Raw genomic sequence first — 20,601 nt, 5'->3', positions numbered from 1 at the left:
GGTCGTTGGCATTGCTGTAAGTTTCCAACCTTTTCTGACAGGAGCTTCAGTGTTTCCTGCATTTTTCTGAGATCATCTGAGGTGGCTGAGGGAACACTGAGAGAAGTGGAGGATGTAGAAAAACAGCTGGGTGTCATAGCAGGGACAGCAGGTGAGAGAGATGCTTGTGGATAACACTGTAGAGTATTTGGAGGTGAAGACAAAGTTTCAAACTGTAGTGCCAACTGAAGAGCAGAATCCAGTTTTGTTTTTACTCATTGTTCATGACAACACAGCTGAAGATATGGCTCAAGTCCAGCAATGAAGGGTCGGAATTTTTCTCCACCTTTAGCATTTTGTCTGTATGTGGGAAAAGCTTCCTTGACCAGCCTGCATATTTCAGCGGCAAACACAGGGAGGGCCTCACCTGGCAGACAGGTGTGTGCATTTTTGAGAATGTTTACAGCTATAAAGCTAGATAGCTAGATAACTAAGGAGAAAAAAATGCATCCTTTCATTTGTATCTTGTTTAAACAACTTCACCACTTCAAAGTGATATTAAATGTCAAATAAGGTGCTGTTAAAAATGAGCCTGACAGCAGTTTATGTTTTTGTTACAGTCAACACATAACATGAAAGGACCTGGAGTGATTTTTTTTTTTTGAAGTGAAGTTTTTCTGCTTACTAGAGGTGATTTCTGCCTTTTTGAAGAGCTGATGCACTTAACGGGAGATGGAGACACCTTTGCTGAATAAATTCAAACATTAACTCACGTGACTGATTAGCTATTTCTGCTCTGAGAGAAGAAGCAGCGGTGTGTGCTGTCAGCATCTTCCCTTATGTTATCATAAGATTCATATTCTTTCATTTATTTCCACTTTTCCTTGTATATGGCTTACATGTGCTTTTGTTCCCAGTTTGTAATGTCTACTTCTGGTTCACTTCAAATTTCCTTGACAATTAGATGGAAAAATATCTAAAGTGTGTGTTCATGGAAATGAAAGAATTTGTCACCAAATGTGTCATAAGTGAAACTTTAGGGTTCAGTGTTTAATGCTTTTTGGACCACAATAGAACTCTGTGACACAGATGAGTAAGAAATACTTACCTTACTGAGATTTGTTGACAGTAAGAAAAATGAAGAATATCACCAGATGAATTATTTAAACTTAATTTGAATTTTCCTAGACATGTACTTCTGTGCCAACACTTTGTATTTGTGCCTGCAGCATTTTCATTATGCATATAATATGAGTGTATTTGTTGTGAACATCCTATGTCAAGTTAATCATGCTGTATATTTATGTCTGTCCCAGAACAAATAGAGAAAAATATCTCATTGATTTCTATGAGTGACAGATAAAAAAGGGACTGTGGTTGATCAGTAGGATCATGTTTGTTCTCAGAGTGATCTGTGTCTTAGTAAACAGTTTTAATTGGCTTTGGTGTGCACTCTGGGGCCTCCTGGTCACCTGAGGTGGTTAGCACTGTCGCCTCATAGCAAGAGGGTTCCAGGTTCGAATCCCGGTCTGGGCCCTTCTATGTGGAGTTTGCATGTTCTCCCTGTGCCTGTGTGGGTTTTCTCCGGGTTCTCCGGCTTCCTCCCACAATACCAAAAACATGCACATTAGGTTAATTGGCTACTCTACATTGCCCCTAGGTGTGAGTGTGAGAGTGTGTGGTTGTCTGTCTTTGTGTGTCAGCCCTGTGATTGACTGGCGACCAGTCCAGGGTGTACCCCGCCTCTCTTAGTGCTTCTGCATATCAAGACATTTTGGTCAATGTTATGCTTCCATAACGGTCCATAAAGACATGATTGGATGAATTTGGTGTGGAATAACTTGACTGGTCACAGAGAGCCCTGACCTCAACCCCATCAAACACTGTTGGGATGAACTGGAACTGAGATTGCAATCCAGGCCCTTTAATCCAACATCAGTACCTGATCTCACAAATGCTCTACTGCATGACGGGGCAAAAATTCCCAAAGAAATTTTTCAAAATATTATGGAAAGCCTTCTCAGAAGAGTTGAGCTGTTACTGCTGCAAAACTGTCATGTCATTAAAGTCCCTGTTAGTAACAGAAGTTTGAAATGTAGACAGATATGCAGTCTGTCCCCAAACAGCTCTCAGTTTTTCTTTCACTGTAGTATAATCAGATTTTGTTGCCTCAGTTAAGCTATCCCTGTAACTAAAGACAGCACCACCCAGGCGTGTGGGCTGCAACTTAGCAAAGTTGTTTTCATTATAATGTGGAGCAGCCTCTACAGCCACTAGAAGTCCTCGTTACCATCTTCCATGAGAATGTGAGGAAAATCTCTCTTAAAATACTGTGACATAACTTACAGTGCATCTTCTGTGGACTATTCATCTGTACTCACTTCTTTGTCTTTGTGCTTCTGCAAAACCAGAATTAACCAATTCACTCACATACACTCTCATTAAATCTTATTCAAAGTTATTTCAATTTCATTTTCAGTTTATTTATATAGCACCTTATACAATCAAAATTGTCTCTAGATGCTTTACAGAGACCCAGAGCCTGAACCCCAGAGCAAGCAGACAGTGGAAAGGAAAAACTCCCTTTTAACAGGAAGAAACCTTGAGCAGGACCCGGCTCACAAGGGAGAACCATCCTGCTGATAGTCAGCTGAGTGAAGGAGGGAAGAAGAGGTAGACAGGACAGAGAGGATGAAAGAGAGAGAGACATACAGTACATGCAATAAACATCATAAATTACTGCATTATATTTTTTTTCCTTTGTTGCACAACTCCATGTCCCCAGTTTCACATAATAATTTTTACTTATCATCTTTTTCTGCAGCTTTAAACTGCATCTCTTCATCAGCGGGGGAGTTTGCTCATTTTAAGCAAGCTGAAATAAAAGCTACCGCATGTATACTGTATAATTCTTTGGCCTGTAGACTTCTAACCTTGGTTGGAGTAACTGTAACAAACAGAATTTCCTCCAGGGATCAATAAAGAATTTCTGATTCTGATGACTGCTTCATAGCCCATACTATTGGCATTTATTACCACCTCTATGAAATGCAACAGTTTCAAAACTGTTAATGGGCATGTATGGAGATTTTAATTTTGCTTTTCTTTCTCCTAGTCCTTTGGAGAGCTGACAACCTTGACTGGTCAGCAGGAGCAGATAATCTAGTGACAAGCGAAAGACATACGTATACCACATTAGTATTCAGTTCAGCTATTTTTAGATATAGTCTTAGTTCTACTGATTTCCTTGTCAATAAAAACACTGGAGATTATAGTCTTACATCATTCAAAGAAAACATATTAGTATACGTCTGTAAGACCTTAGTTAGTGTGTTATTAAATTATCAATGTTTTGGTGATATTAAATGGGAATCAGGGTAATTGTGTTTTAATACAATTTAAGAACAATCACTTTATTGACAGTATATATATTTTTACATACACACACTGAATTTGTCTTCTGCATTTAACCCATCCTTAGTTGAACACACATGCAAGATGGCGACATGAATCCAAGATGGCGGCATGTCTAGTAGTCTCTGAGTGTCTCTCTTAGTGTCTCTCTGAATTAACTCGTTTTTAATGGAATTTACTGAACTCACAAAGTGGCACTCTGTTTCTACTGAAACCACTCCAGAAATGCCTTGCTCAAGGGCACATCAACCAGCACTAATCACTCCACCACACCCAAATCTTTCCTGCTCGTCCGGTCGGGGAATCGAACCAGTGACCCTTCGATCACAAGCCGCTTCTCCAACCTCTAGGCTGCCCCCTTGGGTCTTGTTTATGTAATTTAGTTCATCATTTCTGACATCATACTGTACTCTGGGTACATGGTGACTGACTATAAAAGAAAGTTGAGCAGATCAAGCAACACAAGCAGCAAGCACAAGTTTCCATGTGCAAAACTTCACTTGCTTGGTACACCTGCATATTCCTGCTTCATAAAGAAACTAAGATGGAGAAAGAGATTGCACATGAAGAATAGCACATATAATTGTCAATCACCCGAGGCTCTTGGTTTATCACCTCCACCACAGCATGCATACACACAAACACACATACAGAGAAGGGGCTAAATAAAATCCCCCAGATAGAGATAAACATAAATATCAGAGTATCAGATTTGCTGCATGTTGAAACAGGATCCACAGAGCTTTTCTTCTTTGAGGCTCCTCTTTCCTGTGGTTTGCTTCAAGGATGTTTTTTTCTACTTTGTGGTGCAATGTCTAGACAGTACTTTGGGTTTCAGTTAGTACACACACACACACACACACACACACACTATGATGGCCCACCCGTCTGGCTTCCTGCACTGTTTCTTCCTGATGAAGTCTGGGTGGCACAGCTGAATGTTCAGCTCAGTTTCTACAGACCACTTAACTAAGAATTTAGTTTTATTAATCATTTTTAAACTGTAAGTTGCTATAACAAAATTCTTATCCCATCGACTTTGTTTGGAGTTGATTATGGCTCTAGCTAAGGAAGATTACGCCCCTGTTCTTAATCCTGCACACCAATCAATGAATCACTGAGCTTTAAGTGGTAATAAATGGGTGAAACCAGGCTACAGTGATAGTCCTTCTAATTAAGCAGTTGACTGTTTTCTAAAATGCACATACTGTGCAAAGTAGTAAAAAGAAATAACTATAAATGGAATGTTTTTTAACATATTAACCACCGCGTTCTCAAAATATTATCCTCCTTATTCATTAATATATGTAAAGATGGATATCGTGTAGATAAATGAACAAGAGAACATTTGGTGTGCTGAATTCAGTTCAACTCAATTTGATACTCTTTTCAAATATCATCATCATCATCATCATCAAATACTGTATTTTTTTGCCCACAAGGATAAGTTTGTCTCACCTTCAGTTCAATATACTTCTCCTTTTCCCCTCAATTTTCAATTCCGCTACCTCTGGCGCTTCAGAGTAACTTCCAGAAGGTGAATAAATGATTGCATTTGATTGATTTCTAACATTGTTTCCCTGCTAATAAGCATGTTGAAGTGAGTCCCTAGAGAACTCTAAGGCCTTACTCTGACTTCTTGAGCTTTGGCTGAGCAAACAGCACATCCCCACTCTCTGAATCTGCTTTTATTTCCCCCTGCCTCCTTCACAATCATCTTTTGAGTCCTCCTACTAATTAAAACTCCAACAAGCTGCCACCCGAAGCTGCCACCCAACTGCTCAGCCTCCTCTTTTGCGCCACCCAGCTCCCTGAGGAGCAAGAACAAACAAGAGAACAGCGAACAAACACACACAGTCTGTTTTTGCTGCTTCATCCTTTCTCCACTTCTCTTATCCCCTTTAATCCTGTACCTCTTTATGCTTGTTAAGCCGCTGGAGCAGTATGGCAGCATAGGGTGCAGGGCCAAAGGGTCAAGGAGGCTTCTCCAAAGAGGTGGCCCCTAGCAGTGGTGGTCCAGGTCCTTGTTGAAATGAACCACTGAGGACTTTTCATGAATCCCCTGTTGGAACAAACTCACATTCAGTCACATTGAAAGCTGCACCAAACAAGATTTTAAAACAAAAACAAGACTAAAAGTCTAAAGCTTCACTTGCTGCTCATTGAAGCTGCAGTGTTCAGTGGACTGCACATATGTTGGACAGAACCAACAGCAGAATACTGATTTTGCTATTGTGCTTGAGCAGTTGTAGAACAAAACATATAAAGTTTGTCGTGAGAACACATCATGGTACACTTAAAATCAAGATGTTTATCTTCCCATGTGCATAAATGTGCCCAGTAAAATTCGTGAAAATGGATTATGAGGTATGTGCATAATTAACATTTGACACAGGGAGAAAGCACTTGTGTTAATGTCATTGTCTGAATGAATCTGGAGTTTAAATGTGTAACTGAAAAATAAAATCATCTCAGTGCACCACGAAAATAATTAAATCTTATGAAAGTTCGTGTTCACACCAGTAGACAAACATTTGGTAATATTATTACCAATGACCCTCAGTTTCACTTAAATTTTACCTTTTTACTTTTATTCATGTTTAGTTACAGGTTTCTTTACAATTTCAATTTCAATTCAATTTATTTATATAGCATCAAAATTGTCTCTAGATGCTTTACAGAAACCCAGAGCCTGAACCCCCAAGCAAGCAGACAGTGGCAAGGAAAAACTTTCTTTTAACAGGAAGAAACCTTGAGCAGGACCCGGCTTGCAAGGGAGAACTATCCTGCTGATAGTCGGCTGAGTGAAGGAGGGGAAGAAGAGGTAGACAGGACAAAGAGGATGAAAGAGAGAGAGAGAAATCAAAGAGCCAACACAATTCTGTCATGCATTTAGGATTATTTAGCACAGTTTCTAGATGAAGCACACATATTTAGCATTAGTTACATTGCAAGTATATTTTGTTTAGCACTGATGAAATATTTCTAGTGTGTCCTGTATTTTGTTCCATTCTTCAGTCAAAGATGCTGGGTTAGATTGTCATGATTGTGCATGGTGGTTTTTGTAGTTTTTCTTTTCATATTTCTGCACTCCCCATGTCAATTAGAGAACAGAGCAGATGGATGATTTCTGAAGTTAGACTTTAACTAGATATAATACAACAACAGCTTGGCATTATGCTGTAATTTGCTTATCTACATTGTAAGTTCTGTATGCCTGTATGTCAGCCATGGGTTTTTGAACTTCTTGCATCAAAGCCATTTTCATCATTATAAAAACCATGCAGCTAACCCATGCAAAAAGTTACTGTTGGATTATGTAACCAATCACAGACAGAGAGTTGACGTGATGGCACAAAATTGTCTATCCAATAGAAATGTCTTAAAAACTGAGAAGTGAGTTTATTAAGAAGAACATGAAAACACAAAAACTGTTGGACTGGTTCAGAAATAGTGACAAACTGTAACCTGCAACAGTTTTGCATTGGAATGACAGCTGATAGCCGCAGAGGTGTGAACAGAATTGAAGTTTGATAGCGGCATGAATGGTTGATTGAAATTGTTGCAAAGCGTGGTTTGTTAAATTGAAAGTGTAAATGCTGACAGTCAGTTGACTGAGAAGGATAGAGCTTCATTTTTTGATTTCCTGATGATTTTTTAAAAAAATTGAACAAATAATCAGTCATTACTCTTTGTTATTGGTAACTTTATTCTCCGTATATGCTTAACTACTTGGCTGTAGACATCTTAGGCAGTTGGTTGAACTTGCAAAAATGTCAGTGTCAAAGTTAATAATTTGAATTGAACTGAATTTTTTTTTGTAGAATACATGACTAAAATAACCTAACAACAATCATAGCCTAAGCACCTCACCATAAAACCTTCTGACATAAGACATTTTCTGCATTTTCTGTATTTTCTGCACTCTGATACAACAAAACCGCTAAGGATCGACCTAAACTTCTATCTATACCTAACTTGTATCAGTGTTTACAATGAGCATTAGCTGTAGATTACATGTGTTTTAACTCTGTAAGATGAACAGGTGATTGTCACTGAGTGACTGTCAGCTTCTCAACACACAGGCATAGAGACTGAGGTTCAAAAAGAGGAACTGAGGGAGTTGGACAGCAGGAAGAAAGAACTGTTGAATAGAAGAGGGTAGTCACACTCAGAGAGGAGGAGGAGGAGGAGGAGGAGGAGGAGGAGGAGGAGTGCAGCTGTCCAAATACTGAGCCCTTCTGTACCTGCCTTACAGCGACCGTCCCTCTGTCCTGCCCTCCTTGATGCACCACTCAGTCTGGTTGCCTCTCCAGTTTGCTGTAGTTTTTTTTGTTTGTTTTTTAAATTGTAAATATGATGACAAAGGCCCAAAACAGACATTCATTTTTCTTTAAACTTATCTAAGCTACCAAGTGTTAAAAGTGTTGAAAAGGGTGGTTACAAATATCATATGTTATTGTTTATTTTGGAGGATGTTCAAATGTTCTAGGGAAAGTATTACATTTCCTCCAAAATGCATTTACAGATATGTATTAGTTATGAACATAATTGTAAGAATAAAGAGTTGGTGATGTCAGTTCCAATAAGTCACAGTGCATGACATTTTACTAACATCCAAGCCAGGGCAAGGGGGTTTAGAAAAGAAAGGATCCCTTCACTTCATACAGCTGTAATCCAACCCAATACACACACACATGCACGCAAACACCCCCCACTCCAGTTAAACATTTCTAAAAAGACCCTCCACCCTCTATCATCTTTTGTTCCCTGCATATCCTTTCTCTCTCTCTCTCTCTCTGGCTTGTCTAATCTCTCTCTCTTGCCACTTTTTCTCACTTTCACTTTTAACTGTCAGGAAGAAGAATATTTCCAAAGAAATCGGTGCTGGCTGTGACTATGACTTTGTCTTGACTCCAGTGTGGTTCCTCTTCAGCTTGGGGTCATTATACCTATAGACACATCACCCACAGACAAGCACGACAATTATTATTTTTTATTTCATCGCGCAATAATGCAGTTTTTTTAGTGAGCAAGTGAGCAACGGTTACATAGCTAGTGAGCAACGGATTTTTAAAAATAAATATTATAATAAAAACAACTGATTAATAAAATAATTGTCGCTGTTAATTAATTATTGCGTTAACGTGGTCCCGGCCCTAATATATATACACATCTCCAGGGTAATGTACAATGTCCATGTGTCCGTTACAGTACAGCGTTCAGTAGTTTGATGGTGACAGGCAGGAATGATTTCCTGTGTCGCACTGTGGTGCCTGTCGTTCTTCTATCCGACTATCAGCAGGATGGTTCTCCCTTGCAAGCTGGGTCCTGCTCAAGGTTTCTTCCTGTTAAAAGGGAGTTTTTCCTTGCCACTGTCTGCTTGCTCAGGGGTTCAGGCTCTGGGTCTCTGTAAAGCATCTAGAGACAATTTTGATTGTATAAGGTGCTATATAAATACATTGAAAATTGAAATTGAATTGCATCGTGGCAGTAAGAGTCTGTTACTGAACAAGCTACTATACTGACTGAACAAGTCCAGTCAGTATAGTTCTTATTTTGGACAACGTTCTTCTCTCAGACACCACTGTCAGAGAGTCCAGTTCCTCTCCCACAACATGGCTAGACTTTTTAATGATTCTATCGAGTCTGTTAGTGTCCCTCACCCTCAGGCAGCTGCCCCAGCAGGCAACTGGACACAACCAACTCATAGAACATCCTCAGCATCGTCCTGCAGACGCTGAAGGACCTCAGTCGTCTCAGAAAATAGAGGCGGCTCTGGTCCTTTCTGTAAATAGTGTCCACGTTCTTGCACCAGTCCAGTGCAAATTTGCATTTAGGCAATCACTATCTTTTCTGAGAGAGAAAATTTGTGAATCGACAGGTTTGTGGAGGTATTCAGGTAAAAAAGATTTGAATATTTCTCAAGCTCTTTTTTCATGCATAAAAAGTGAACGGCAACATAACTGCATAACTACTTTGATCACCTTTTATATGTACAACTGAGTGCACCACCAAGAATACCTTGACAGAGAGACTTAGCCCAGCCAGTGTTATTACTTTACTTTAATCTCAGTTTTAACCCACATGTCAAAAAAAAGAAAAATCGTCCAATCATACTTCATCCAACTGCAAACAATATCTAGAGTCAAATCACCTTTCACAGTCTGCCCTGAAAAAAGTCGTCCACACCTTCATCTTCTCCAGGTTAGACTACTGCAAGTCTCTTCTGTGCAGCATCTCCCATAAGTTCCTCTCATGCATCCAGCTAGATTAGAACGCAGCAGCCAGTCTTCTCACTGGTTTTAATGGACGTCATCATTTCACCCCTTTCCTCGTCCTCCCTTCACTGGCGGCCTGTCCATTTTAGAACTGATTTTAAGATTTTACTGATCACTTTCAAAGCATGTCTAGGTCTCGCCCCAACAAACATAGCCGTTGTTGACCCCATACGAGCCAACCTGCAGCCTGAGATCCTTGGGTGGGGTCCTTCTGGACCTGCACCTGTCTTAAATCTCTTAAATCTCTTATATGTGATGTCGTCTTTTTACAATCCTTTATTCTTATTTGTTTTAAATTTTCAATTTCCTACATTCAATGTCAATTAATTTTCTATGTTTACTTTCTACATTAACTGGTTGATAAGCACCTTGGGAACCTGTTTTTTTGCAAAGTGATATATAAATATAGTTGTTATTGTTATTATTAATAATAATATGTGCATCCATGGTATATACATAATAGTAGTAGGAAATCATTTTTAACACGATGACAATGAATGTTTAAAAATGTTTGAGTGAATGAATTTTATGCAGTGTTTATACATAATTTTCTAATATCCACATTCTTTTCAGGCAATAGGATCATTTTTTGAGTTAGGATTTATCTGTATCAACCTAAGTAAATTGAATTTGGATACAACAGGAGTGAAATTAGTTGTGTGGCTAATCCTGGTGAAGGTTTTACAACTTGTGGAGCCAGAGACATTTTAAAAACCTATAAAAAGGTGGAGTCAAGGGGTGGAAAAACCTATTAAAGCTAAAAACCCATCAACTTGGTGGAGCTGACATTAGGCAAGAGGCAAGATACATCCTGGACAGGACACCAGTCAGTTACAGGGCTGAGAAAATGTGCAGGCTTCAGACAGATAGGTCTCAGCCAGTGGGTTCAAACCCAGAAACCTTCTGTTGTGAGGTGATAGAGCTAATCACAGTGCTGCAAGCAATAAGTTGGAGAGAAATCAAATAAATCAGACATCTTGAATTTGTGTGGACCAGCCTCAAAACATATAATTTCAGTACTATTCACTCATCTAATAGCACCCACAATCACATATTGCCTCATTAGGTAGTTGTGGGGAGCGGTTGGAAAATTGTCCCTATTCTTTCCATATGAATCAGACCCTTGAGTAAGTCTCCTGTGGGACCATTACAACATCAAAAAGCTTTTCACATACACAGAGAGCTTGAAAGGGTTAAAATGAGTGCTAAGTAATTGCTCATTCATTTATCTTGAACATCTGGCTTCATTTTGGTTTCTGGTTTTGCTGTGTAGAGATGAAGTTACAGCACATACGTGTACAGTAATGACACAGTGCACAGTGTATGCAGTATACTCAGTCTGCTTTTTCTTTATTTTCTCTTTCGCTTGGGGGAATTAAATGTTCTTTCCCATTCGTTCCCCTTATAAGTTGTATTGACACGTTTCTTTACCTTTTTGATGAGGATGTTCCAGTCAAGGTTCAGGGGACTGTAATGAGTAAGATAAGACAGGCCTTCATTAGTCCCTCAGTGGGGAAATTCTCATTGTCACAGCAACACAAGGATAGCAAAATAAAAGTCCAGATAAGTCGAGTAAAAATACACAAAGTAAAAGTACAGGAATATTTACACTTTAAATATTACATACAGAAAAACACACATGATATTTGGAGTATTTCATGCTTTTTAAATTGCTAGCAATTTATTATTATTGCACTAGGAGATGGGGGGTTATTCCACAATGATTTATTGAAGTTCAGTCTGTGGTGGAGTGCATGTGATCTGCAGAACTGGTTATAGAGTCTCACAGCAGCAGGGAGGACCTGCAATAACACTAGTTCACACACTTGGGCTGAAGCAGCCTGCCACTGAAGGAGCTGCCCAGTGCTGTTAGAGACTAAGCAGAGACAAGTAGGGTTTTAAGTGGCTAGAATAATAAAGATGCAATAAAAAGGTGTTATAACAACAATCCACCAATAATGTGGACTGAAACGCTGGCCTAATATCTGTGCAATCCAGCAGCAGTATAGATTGACTATCTCAAATTAGATGCCAATGTAGAGAAGCCAGTACAGGAGAAATATGATCTCTCATGCTGGTTCTTGTGAGTAATCTTGCTGCAGCGTTCTGGATTAGCTGGGAGTCTTTATAGATTTATTGGGGCAGCCTGATAGAAGGGAGTTACAATAATCCAGTCTGAAGGTAATGAATGTATGGAATAATTTTTCTACATCTTTCTGACTCAGAATGGGCCTAATTTTTGCAATATTGCAGAATGTAGTCTTTGAAATATTCGATATGTGAGGGTTAAAGGACATGTCCTGGTCAAAGATAACTCCTAAATTCCTTACAGTGGAGCTTGAGGCCACGGCTAAGCCATCTAGCATTGCTATATCACTAGATAATTTGTTTCACTGCCCAGTGAAGGTGTTCATTGCCCAGAACAATAACTTCAGTTTTGTCTGAATTTGGAAGTAGGAAATTGCAGGTCATCCAGGTTTTTATGTCTTTAAGACATGCCTGAAGTTTGACTACCTGAATTGTTTCTTTTGGTTTCATTGACAAGTACAATTTTGTGTCATCTGCATAACAATGAAAATGTATGGAGTGTTTCCTAATAATATCACCGATGGGGAGCATATAAAGGGTGAATAATATTGGCCCAAGGACAGAAACTTGGGGAACTCCATGACTAACCTTTGTGAGTGTGGAGAATGTATCATTAACATGAACAAACTGAGATTGATCTGATGAATAAGACTGAAACCAGCTCAATGCAGTTCCTTTGATGCCAATTAGGTGTTCCAATCTGTGCAATGGATGGAATGGTCAATGGTGTCAAATGCAGCACTAAGGTCTAACAGTACAAGGACAGGGATAAATCCCTTGTCTGATGCCAGGAGGAGGTCATTTGTGACTTTGACCAATGCTGTTTCTGTGCTATGATGAGCTCTAAAGCCAGATTGAAAATTCTCAAGTAAATTATTATTTTGAAGAAAGTCACATAGCTGATTGGCAACTGTTCTTTCAAGGATCTTGGAAAGAAATAAAAGGTTAGATATTGGTCTGTAGTTGCTTAAAACCTCTGGGTCAAGTGTGTGTTTTTTAAAGAGAGGTTTGACTACAGCTACTTTAAAGGACTGGGGTACATAGCCTGTTATTAGGGACAGACTGATCATGTCTAATAGACAGGTGCTAAGTAAGGGTAAAGCTTCTTTGAGTAGCTTAGTAGGGATGGGATCTAAGAGGCATGTTGTTGGCTTGGATGAATATATAAGTGAATATAGCTGATGAGGGTCAATAGGAGAAAATCAGTCAAGATGATTATCTGTTTCTACTGTTGTTTCTAAGGTTCCAGTGTTTGGATGTCGATCGATACCAGCTGAGGTCAGTAGGTGTTGAATTTTGTCTCTAATGTTTAAAATCTTGTCATTAAAAAAGGTTATAAAGTCACTGGTGCTGAGGGTTACAGGGACACAAGGCTCAATAGCACTGTGGCACTCTGTCAATTAAATTGTTCAGCTTTTATCATGATACCATGTGTAGAATAGTCTGTCATGAATGTCAGGGAAGGTGGGAGGTAGACAAACTGAGCATCTCAGACATCTTGACTTTTTCAAAGATGAAAATTCATTTCCTTGTGTAACTCAATTATAATATCTCAATTAATTCTCTTTGGCCTGCAGTGTGGCTATTTAACATTTTTTCACATACGTTCTATACTGATAACATTGCTCTGTCTCCTGTCGTCCTCAGGCTGTTTGCCACAAAGTGTAGCGGCTGTCTGGAGAAGATTGCACCTACAGAGTTTGTAATGCGAGCTCTGGAGAGTGTTTACCACCTCAGCTGCTTCTGCTGCTGTGTCTGTGAGCGGCAGTTGTGCAAGGGAGATGAATTTGTTCTGAAAGAAGGTCAGCTACTCTGCAAGAATGACTTTGAGAGAGAGAATGACCTGCTCAGCACAGTCAGTCTAGACAACTCGGACTCAGGTAACAATTCCAAATAAGGACTTTACGCACTATATTGGTTCTCATCAATCGATTCGTAGCATCAGTCCAGTTGAATTTCACCTTGGTTTTAATGCAATAAAAGAGATTCACATGAACTTTTCCAAAAAAAAACCAAAAACAAAATTGGTCATGTCTGTTGTAATATGATAATCTGGTCACAGATAAGAGTGAGGATGAGGATTTGGATGTGAAGTCAGCAAAGATCCCTGCAGGCAACAATGACAGTAAGGACGTTCGGCGGCCCAAACGGCCACGTACCATCCTCACCACCCAGCAGAGAAGAGCCTTCAAGGCCTCGTTTGAGGTCTCCTCCAAACCCTGCAGAAAGGTGAGCAAACAGGATTGAGTATAGTGAGTTATTTTATTGAAATTATTTGGTTGCCAGATTGTAACTATTACGCTGTTGTTTCTGTTCTGTCATTTCATTTGTTGAATCAGGAAATCAGAGAAAAATAGTTCTGAATAAAAGTATTTCAACATTACACGATCACTAGATAGTCCCATAAGTTCCTTCAAGCAGCTATAAGGAACTCTCTTTTTTCTCATTGATTCTGGTGGACTCTGTGGACAAAAGCAATGGTGTTTTTATCACATATATCTAAAAATCTTGATCTGGCTAGCACAGTTTTGGAAGCAAGATATTTTGGAATCAGCATATTTTTAATCCTGTTTTTCTTCTTTTTTTTTTTTTTTAAACACAGCTGTTTGCAGAATTCATAGTGATGAGGTAATGTACTGATTTGTAGCTGTGTGAAATTAAACATTGTAATATAACAGCGTTGAAATTAAGTAAACATATGCTTTAGACTTTAAGAACAACTAAACTGCCAATCTTCTAAATGATGGTCATGTTTAATTATGTATGTCATATAGACTTGTCAGTATTAAATTGAGACTATTTCAGAACCAGTTAAAATTTTTAGCATGTTTTGTATGTTCAAGATATGCACATTCTGATGTTATAAATTGGCCCACCCCCAGGGTACTTCAACAATTCGCACAACAAAGTAACCACAGTTAAAGAAACATACACAGTTCCTTAGTTTAAGTGGGTATCCATGCTATACACCTGTAGAAGGCATAGATTCTTGCGTTTCATGCAAAAAAGTTAAAGATGCAACCACAACAGCAGATGCAATCAACAAACAGCACAAACAAACCTTCATGAGGTTTTTGCAACTGACTGATGAAGCATCTAGGTCCTTCACTGGTCCAGAAAATGCAGATGAAAATCCAATCCAGTAGTCCAGTAGATCCAACACAGTAAAACATTTAGTCCAAAACACAGTATTATATTGTTTTAGTGAGTCGATGTAGGTTCTCTGTCATCTGGGTCATGGTAGCAGAAGCACTAGAAGTGCAACGGGATGTCTTTAGGTTGTTGAAGACGTTTCTCCTTTCATCTGAAAGCATTCTTCAGTTCTAAGATTGATGGGGAATTCCAGATATTTATCCTATAGTGGGGTTGTCACCTTGGGGGTGGTCTTGAGGGTCGTTGACACTTTATACTGCTAACACTAGGTCTGAGTGGGGCTCCTTCCTTGTGTATAGCAGCAAAAACTTAGCCACCTACAACATCACTAAATGCCTTGCCATCATTTTAGGTCCACTTGTGGGAAATACTCCCCATCACATTCGTAATTCCAGAGACTTCACTAACAAAGTCCAGGAACTCAGGCTGGTCCCAGACGAAACCATGGTATTTTTTGATGTCACTTCACTTTTCATCTGCATACCCACAACCAAGGCAGTGGAAACAGTCAAAAAACAACTACAGCAGGACGACTCCCTACACACCACTCACCCCGGATCAGATCTGCACCTTGCTGGACCTCTGCCACCTATTTCAAGTACAATAGAGGTTTCTATAGACAAAAGCACAGATGTACCATGGCTTCACTGGTGTCACTGGTGGCCAACCTCTACATGGAGGAATTTGAAAGCAAAGCACTGAGCTCCTTCAGAAGAACAAAACCTAGCCACTGGTTTAGGTATGTGGACGACACCTGGGTCAAAATCAGAGCTGGAGAAGTAGAGGCCTTCACTGAACATATCAACTCAGTGGACCATAACATTAAATTCACCAGGGATGACCCTAAGGGAAAGAAATTACCTTTCCTGAACTGTATGGTTCTCACTGAGGATGATGGAAACGTGAACACTGAGGTCTACCAGAAACCCACACACACAGACCAGTACCTACTTTTTGACTCCCACCATCCATTGGAACACAAACTTGGCGTCATCAGAGTCTTCCTTCCAAGGAAGAGGAAAGAGAGATGGAATGCATACACATCAGGATAACTTTAAAAATATGTGGCTATCCAAACTAGGCATTTGTCAAATCAACAAGGAGACACGGAAAACAACACCAAACTTCAACTGGTGATGAACAGATTAGACAGAAAAACATTGTTCCCTATGTGTCGGGCTTGTCTAAGAAATTCAGAAGGATTTTCTCAAAACACAACATCTCGACACACTTCAAACCCAACACGCTTTAATATATCGGCCAACCCTAATGATTACTAGTAAGGTACCAAGGAGGTAACAATATGATCTCAGATAATGATGCTTACTGTTTGGTACTACCCATGCACTTAGGCACTTATGGGTCGATTTTGCATCATTTTCTAAAAATTGCTAATGTGACTTGCAGGTAAGAGAGACCCTGGCTGCAGATACAGGACTCAGTGTACGTGTGGTCCAGGTCTGGTTCCAGAACCAGAGAGCAAAGGTCAGTAAAGCAGGACACCAAACACACGATGATACAATGCTGACACAATGCTCTGTGGGTTTGAGCATGAGCATGGTTCCATTGTATGAAGTAGGCTAGTGCTAAGTACACTTTTATTTTTTTCTCCCGAGGAGTCCTCCAAAATTTGTTTCTGAACACATATGAGGCAAGAAATAAGCAACCCATGACTGTACAGTGATTAGCCTTAACAGTATTACCACTGAAGTGAATAACAATGATTATCTAGTTACAATGGCACCTGGCAGTGGATGGGATGTATGACAAAGCAAGTGAACAGTTTGTCCTTTAAGGTGATGTGTTGGAAGCAGAAAAATGTTCAAGACTAAGGATTTGAGCAACTTTGACAGGGGCCAAATGGTGATGGCTAAATGATTGGGCCAGAACATCTTCAAAACTGCAGCTCTTGTGGGATGCTCTCTGTCTGCGGTGGTCAGGTCAACAAAAGTTGGCCAAGGGAGGAAAACCTCGGAACTGGATAATGGGTGGCCATGGCTCACCGATGTACATAGGGAGCAAAGACTGGCCAGTGTTGTCCAAAATGTAGATAATGATAATGACAATGAAGTATACAGGAGGTATTATGGTGATTTTGAAGACAACGGTAGTAACAATAATGGTAGTAGCTGTACTGAGTCGTAACAGAATTAAATCAGATTATGACTGAACAGTAGTAATTGCAGTAGGTTTTGAGCAGGACGACAGCAGGACCGCAGCAGGAGGTCCAGTCATGATCGATAGGAATCTGAAGAAGAAAGCACAAGGACTCCAGGGAAGAAGTTGAGTTAGTAATATGCATTAATGGGACATGAATGTGTGCAGAAGGAGAGGGAGAGGAAGAAAGAGCTCAGTGCGTCATGGGAGGGCCCCCGGCAGTCTAAGCCTATAGCAGCATAACTAGGGGCCGGCCTAGGCCAGCCCTAACTATAAGCTTTATCAAAGAGGAAAGTTTTTAGTCTACTCTTAAATATAGAGAGGGTGTCCGCCTCCCGGACTGAAACGTATTAAATATGATATTGTCCCCCTTGTGCTGCCAAAACAGCTCTGACACAGGATCTCTTGGGGGTATTTTGTGATCACCGGTATTGGAATGCATTGTATACAGATGATTAATGTTATTCACTTCACCTGTCAGTGGTTTTAATGTTGTGACTTATCGGTGTATGTTCCATGTATGTAGCAAGAGGGGGACTACAACTTTTAATTTTGCTGTGCAACGCAGTGTTGTACAATGACAAGGAAATTACCTTGATTCTTTGATCCCTGAGTGGTAATGATTGTTGTAAACACATGGTCTGACACACTGCTACCTACCCCTTGTTGGTAAATGTTACTGTGCATAGGTCTAGGGCTAATGCCTGACCAATGATTAATTTTTAATCTTACCCATTCCCAATCACCACATGCACTGAACAGATCAGGCTTCTGGCACAGATCAGGCACTAATGGAATACAGGTCATTCCTAGTAACCAGTCCTTTATGATTGTCTTTTTTGAGTTATGTCATTTTATATTATTGTTGAAAATGCACACTGAAATAATTTTTTTTCATTTAATTTGACATTTCAAATATATAATTTAGAGGAGGTTGAAAAGTGAGCTCTGAATCTGTCAGTGTCTCCTCAGTCAATGCCCATTAGCCACATACTAAGACTTTTCCTGTGTTTGTTTATTTATTTACAGATGAAGAAGTTAGCCCGCAGACAACAACAACAGCAGGAGCAACACAACAGCCAAAGGCTAGGCCAAGGTGAGGATTTATCCTGTGTATACACACTGTGTTGGGTAGCTCATTAACTGCTTTCTCTGATGTTACAAAAAGAAGCAATTGATGTCCATCTACAGGGACTGTCCACCATAAATGTATTGACAGAGATTACTGAGAGCTAGGTGATTTATGAATTGTTTTGGAGAAAATAAAATATTTAAAATATTAAATTTATTATAGGAACATTAAACAGAGTAGAGTCACCGAACAAACACTTTTCATTTTGTAGGCTTTAGAATGAGTCTCATACTCTGAAGTCAGTGACAGCGCTTCTCAGTTTTCTGACGGCAGGGCTATAAAGTGTTGTCCACAGCCACAAGTCTCACTGCAGCACAGTAGTTTCTCATAGTTAGCAGGCTTATTGCCACTGTAGTCTTACAGCGGATATGAGCAGACAGTTTAGATAAGTGTCTCAGTGCTTTGGCAACTACTGCCTCTATCTGTTCAGGGACTTACAGCATGTCAATATTGGCATAGCAGCAGGATTTATTATAGTGGAAGCTGCTGCTGTTAACCAAATGAGCTAGGCAAACCAGCAAATGTGGGTTGTTTGAATTTGATGTGGTGATGTGATGAATGAGATGAAGCTTTCTGGATAACTGCTGAGATATCCTCAAGATCAAACAACCAGTCAGTTTAGACAATGCATTTATAGTCTGTGCTTTGAAGAAGCTGTTTGTTTTATAGCATTTATAGTCTTTAGTAACAACATGGAAATAGTGTCTGCTTTCACATCTATAGTTATGTTTGGTGCTCAGTGCTCCAGAGAAAGAAAAAATCCTATTGTTTCAATGCTTTATTAGTAATTACATATTATAATCATACAATTACACAAGCAAGCACACCAATACACATCTACAGACAAGTACATAAAAACACACACCAATATCAATTTAATAACAAGTGCAATCTGAATGATTAGAAGGGGATTATGATCCAGCTGCTCAAAACCACCTTGTAACATGGTCTGAAACATACTCACATCCGTACATTCCTGTCACATTATATCACACTGACAACTGAATTTAAAGTAAATATATGCTGTAAGTTGTCATGAAGTTGCTCATCCAACAGAAATCATAGAATACAGCTGTAGGCGATAACGAATTGTCCCACACATCATATTATATTTAATTTTACTTTAAAATGAAGGCTCAGAAGAACAGGCATGTTGAATATTTTGTTCAATGCTGGGTCTCTGTCCTTATATTTTCCTTGCAGACCTGCCAAACTTGGAAAAATATTTTGAGTACCACATCAGTGTAATGCAGGGTGTCTGAATTTTTTTTTAAAGGGGGCCAGATCTGATAATGTAATCTTATATTTTTCGAAACATAAACGTTACATACAAATGCACTGTTCCAGAACAATTTTATTATCAATGAAACAGCAATTGTCATTTCTTCAAATGCAATGTGGCCAAATGGAAGTCGCTCAAGTGTGAACAGCTCAACAAAATAATTCTACCTTCCTATGAACCCCATGTTCATACTAAACATAACTTAATATGGGTGAAATTGTAGTCTTTCACACTACAGATCATTCAGAAAGCAATGTTTTGTGGTACATCTGCTGGTATACAACACTAACAGTTATAAGCAAATCTTATTCGAAAGACAGATGTCACCATTTCAAAAGCTTACACAGCATGTCTTTCTGACACAAATTCAAAACACTTTGTCACATGACAAACAAACAGGTCACTTACTGGCACTCATGAGAAGGGTAATACTGAGATCTGGATTGCAGTGCACAGGCCAGGTCTGGAATTCACTTAGTCTTGATAATATGTGGTTCATAAAGGTTTGCTCACATAAATATGTGGACCCAGACAAGCTCAGCATTTTCTTTGCAAATGTTTATATTTCTGGAAGAAAGAGAAAAGCTGCTGGTTGCAGCTGTGCCACTTGTTGTCACACTGCAACTCAATGAACTCCAGCTGCAGTCGATGCAAAGCAATATCAAGGTCCACAGAGAAGGTATTTTCAATAGTTGCAAAGTTGTTAAATTCTACGGTAAGAGATGCGATGGCTGTTGCATACCTCCTCGTTTGCGCACAAATATTGTCCTGTTTTAAACCGTCAATGACCTCATGCAGTGTTGAGAAAAGTGAGATGCTTGATGTGTGGATATACAGTAGCTAGCTCACCAATGCATCTTGCTCATGAAGGCTGAAGTCCACCACATACAGATGCTTTGTTATGTCAGCAAAAACAACATTTGACAGTTTTTGCATCAGTTGTCCCCCGACAGAGACGCCTCACATTGTGAGAGCAAAATGAAATTAATTGTCTCTACCACTGGTTTCATAACATGATAAAATTTGAGATGTTTCACGCAGAGAACTTGCTGGTGAATTTTCACTGGATTTTAATAGTGTTGCCTCCTTCCTCACTGACTTTGTTACAGATCGGT

General features: G+C 39.4%; 1 protein-coding gene across 1 annotated transcript in view; it reads left to right on the top strand.

Moving 5' to 3' along the window:
- Positions 1 to 20,601, top strand: part of LOC124052015 (LIM/homeobox protein LMX-1.2-like) — a 53,727-nt gene that overhangs the window by 25,515 nt on the left and 7,611 nt on the right. Inside the window, exons 3-6 of the mRNA XM_046375865.1 lie at positions 13,410 to 13,642; positions 13,825 to 13,991; positions 16,323 to 16,400; positions 18,102 to 18,168. Coding sequence (XP_046231821.1) covers positions 13,410 to 13,642; positions 13,825 to 13,991; positions 16,323 to 16,400; positions 18,102 to 18,168 — 545 coding nt within the window. The remainder of the gene's footprint in view (positions 1 to 13,409; positions 13,643 to 13,824; positions 13,992 to 16,322; positions 16,401 to 18,101; positions 18,169 to 20,601) is intronic.

Source organism: Scatophagus argus, chromosome 20, assembly GCF_020382885.2.
Source record: "Scatophagus argus isolate fScaArg1 chromosome 20, fScaArg1.pri, whole genome shotgun sequence".
Taxonomy (NCBI): Eukaryota; Metazoa; Chordata; class Actinopteri; family Scatophagidae; genus Scatophagus; species Scatophagus argus.
This window is presented reverse-complemented; position numbering and strand designations above follow the sequence as displayed.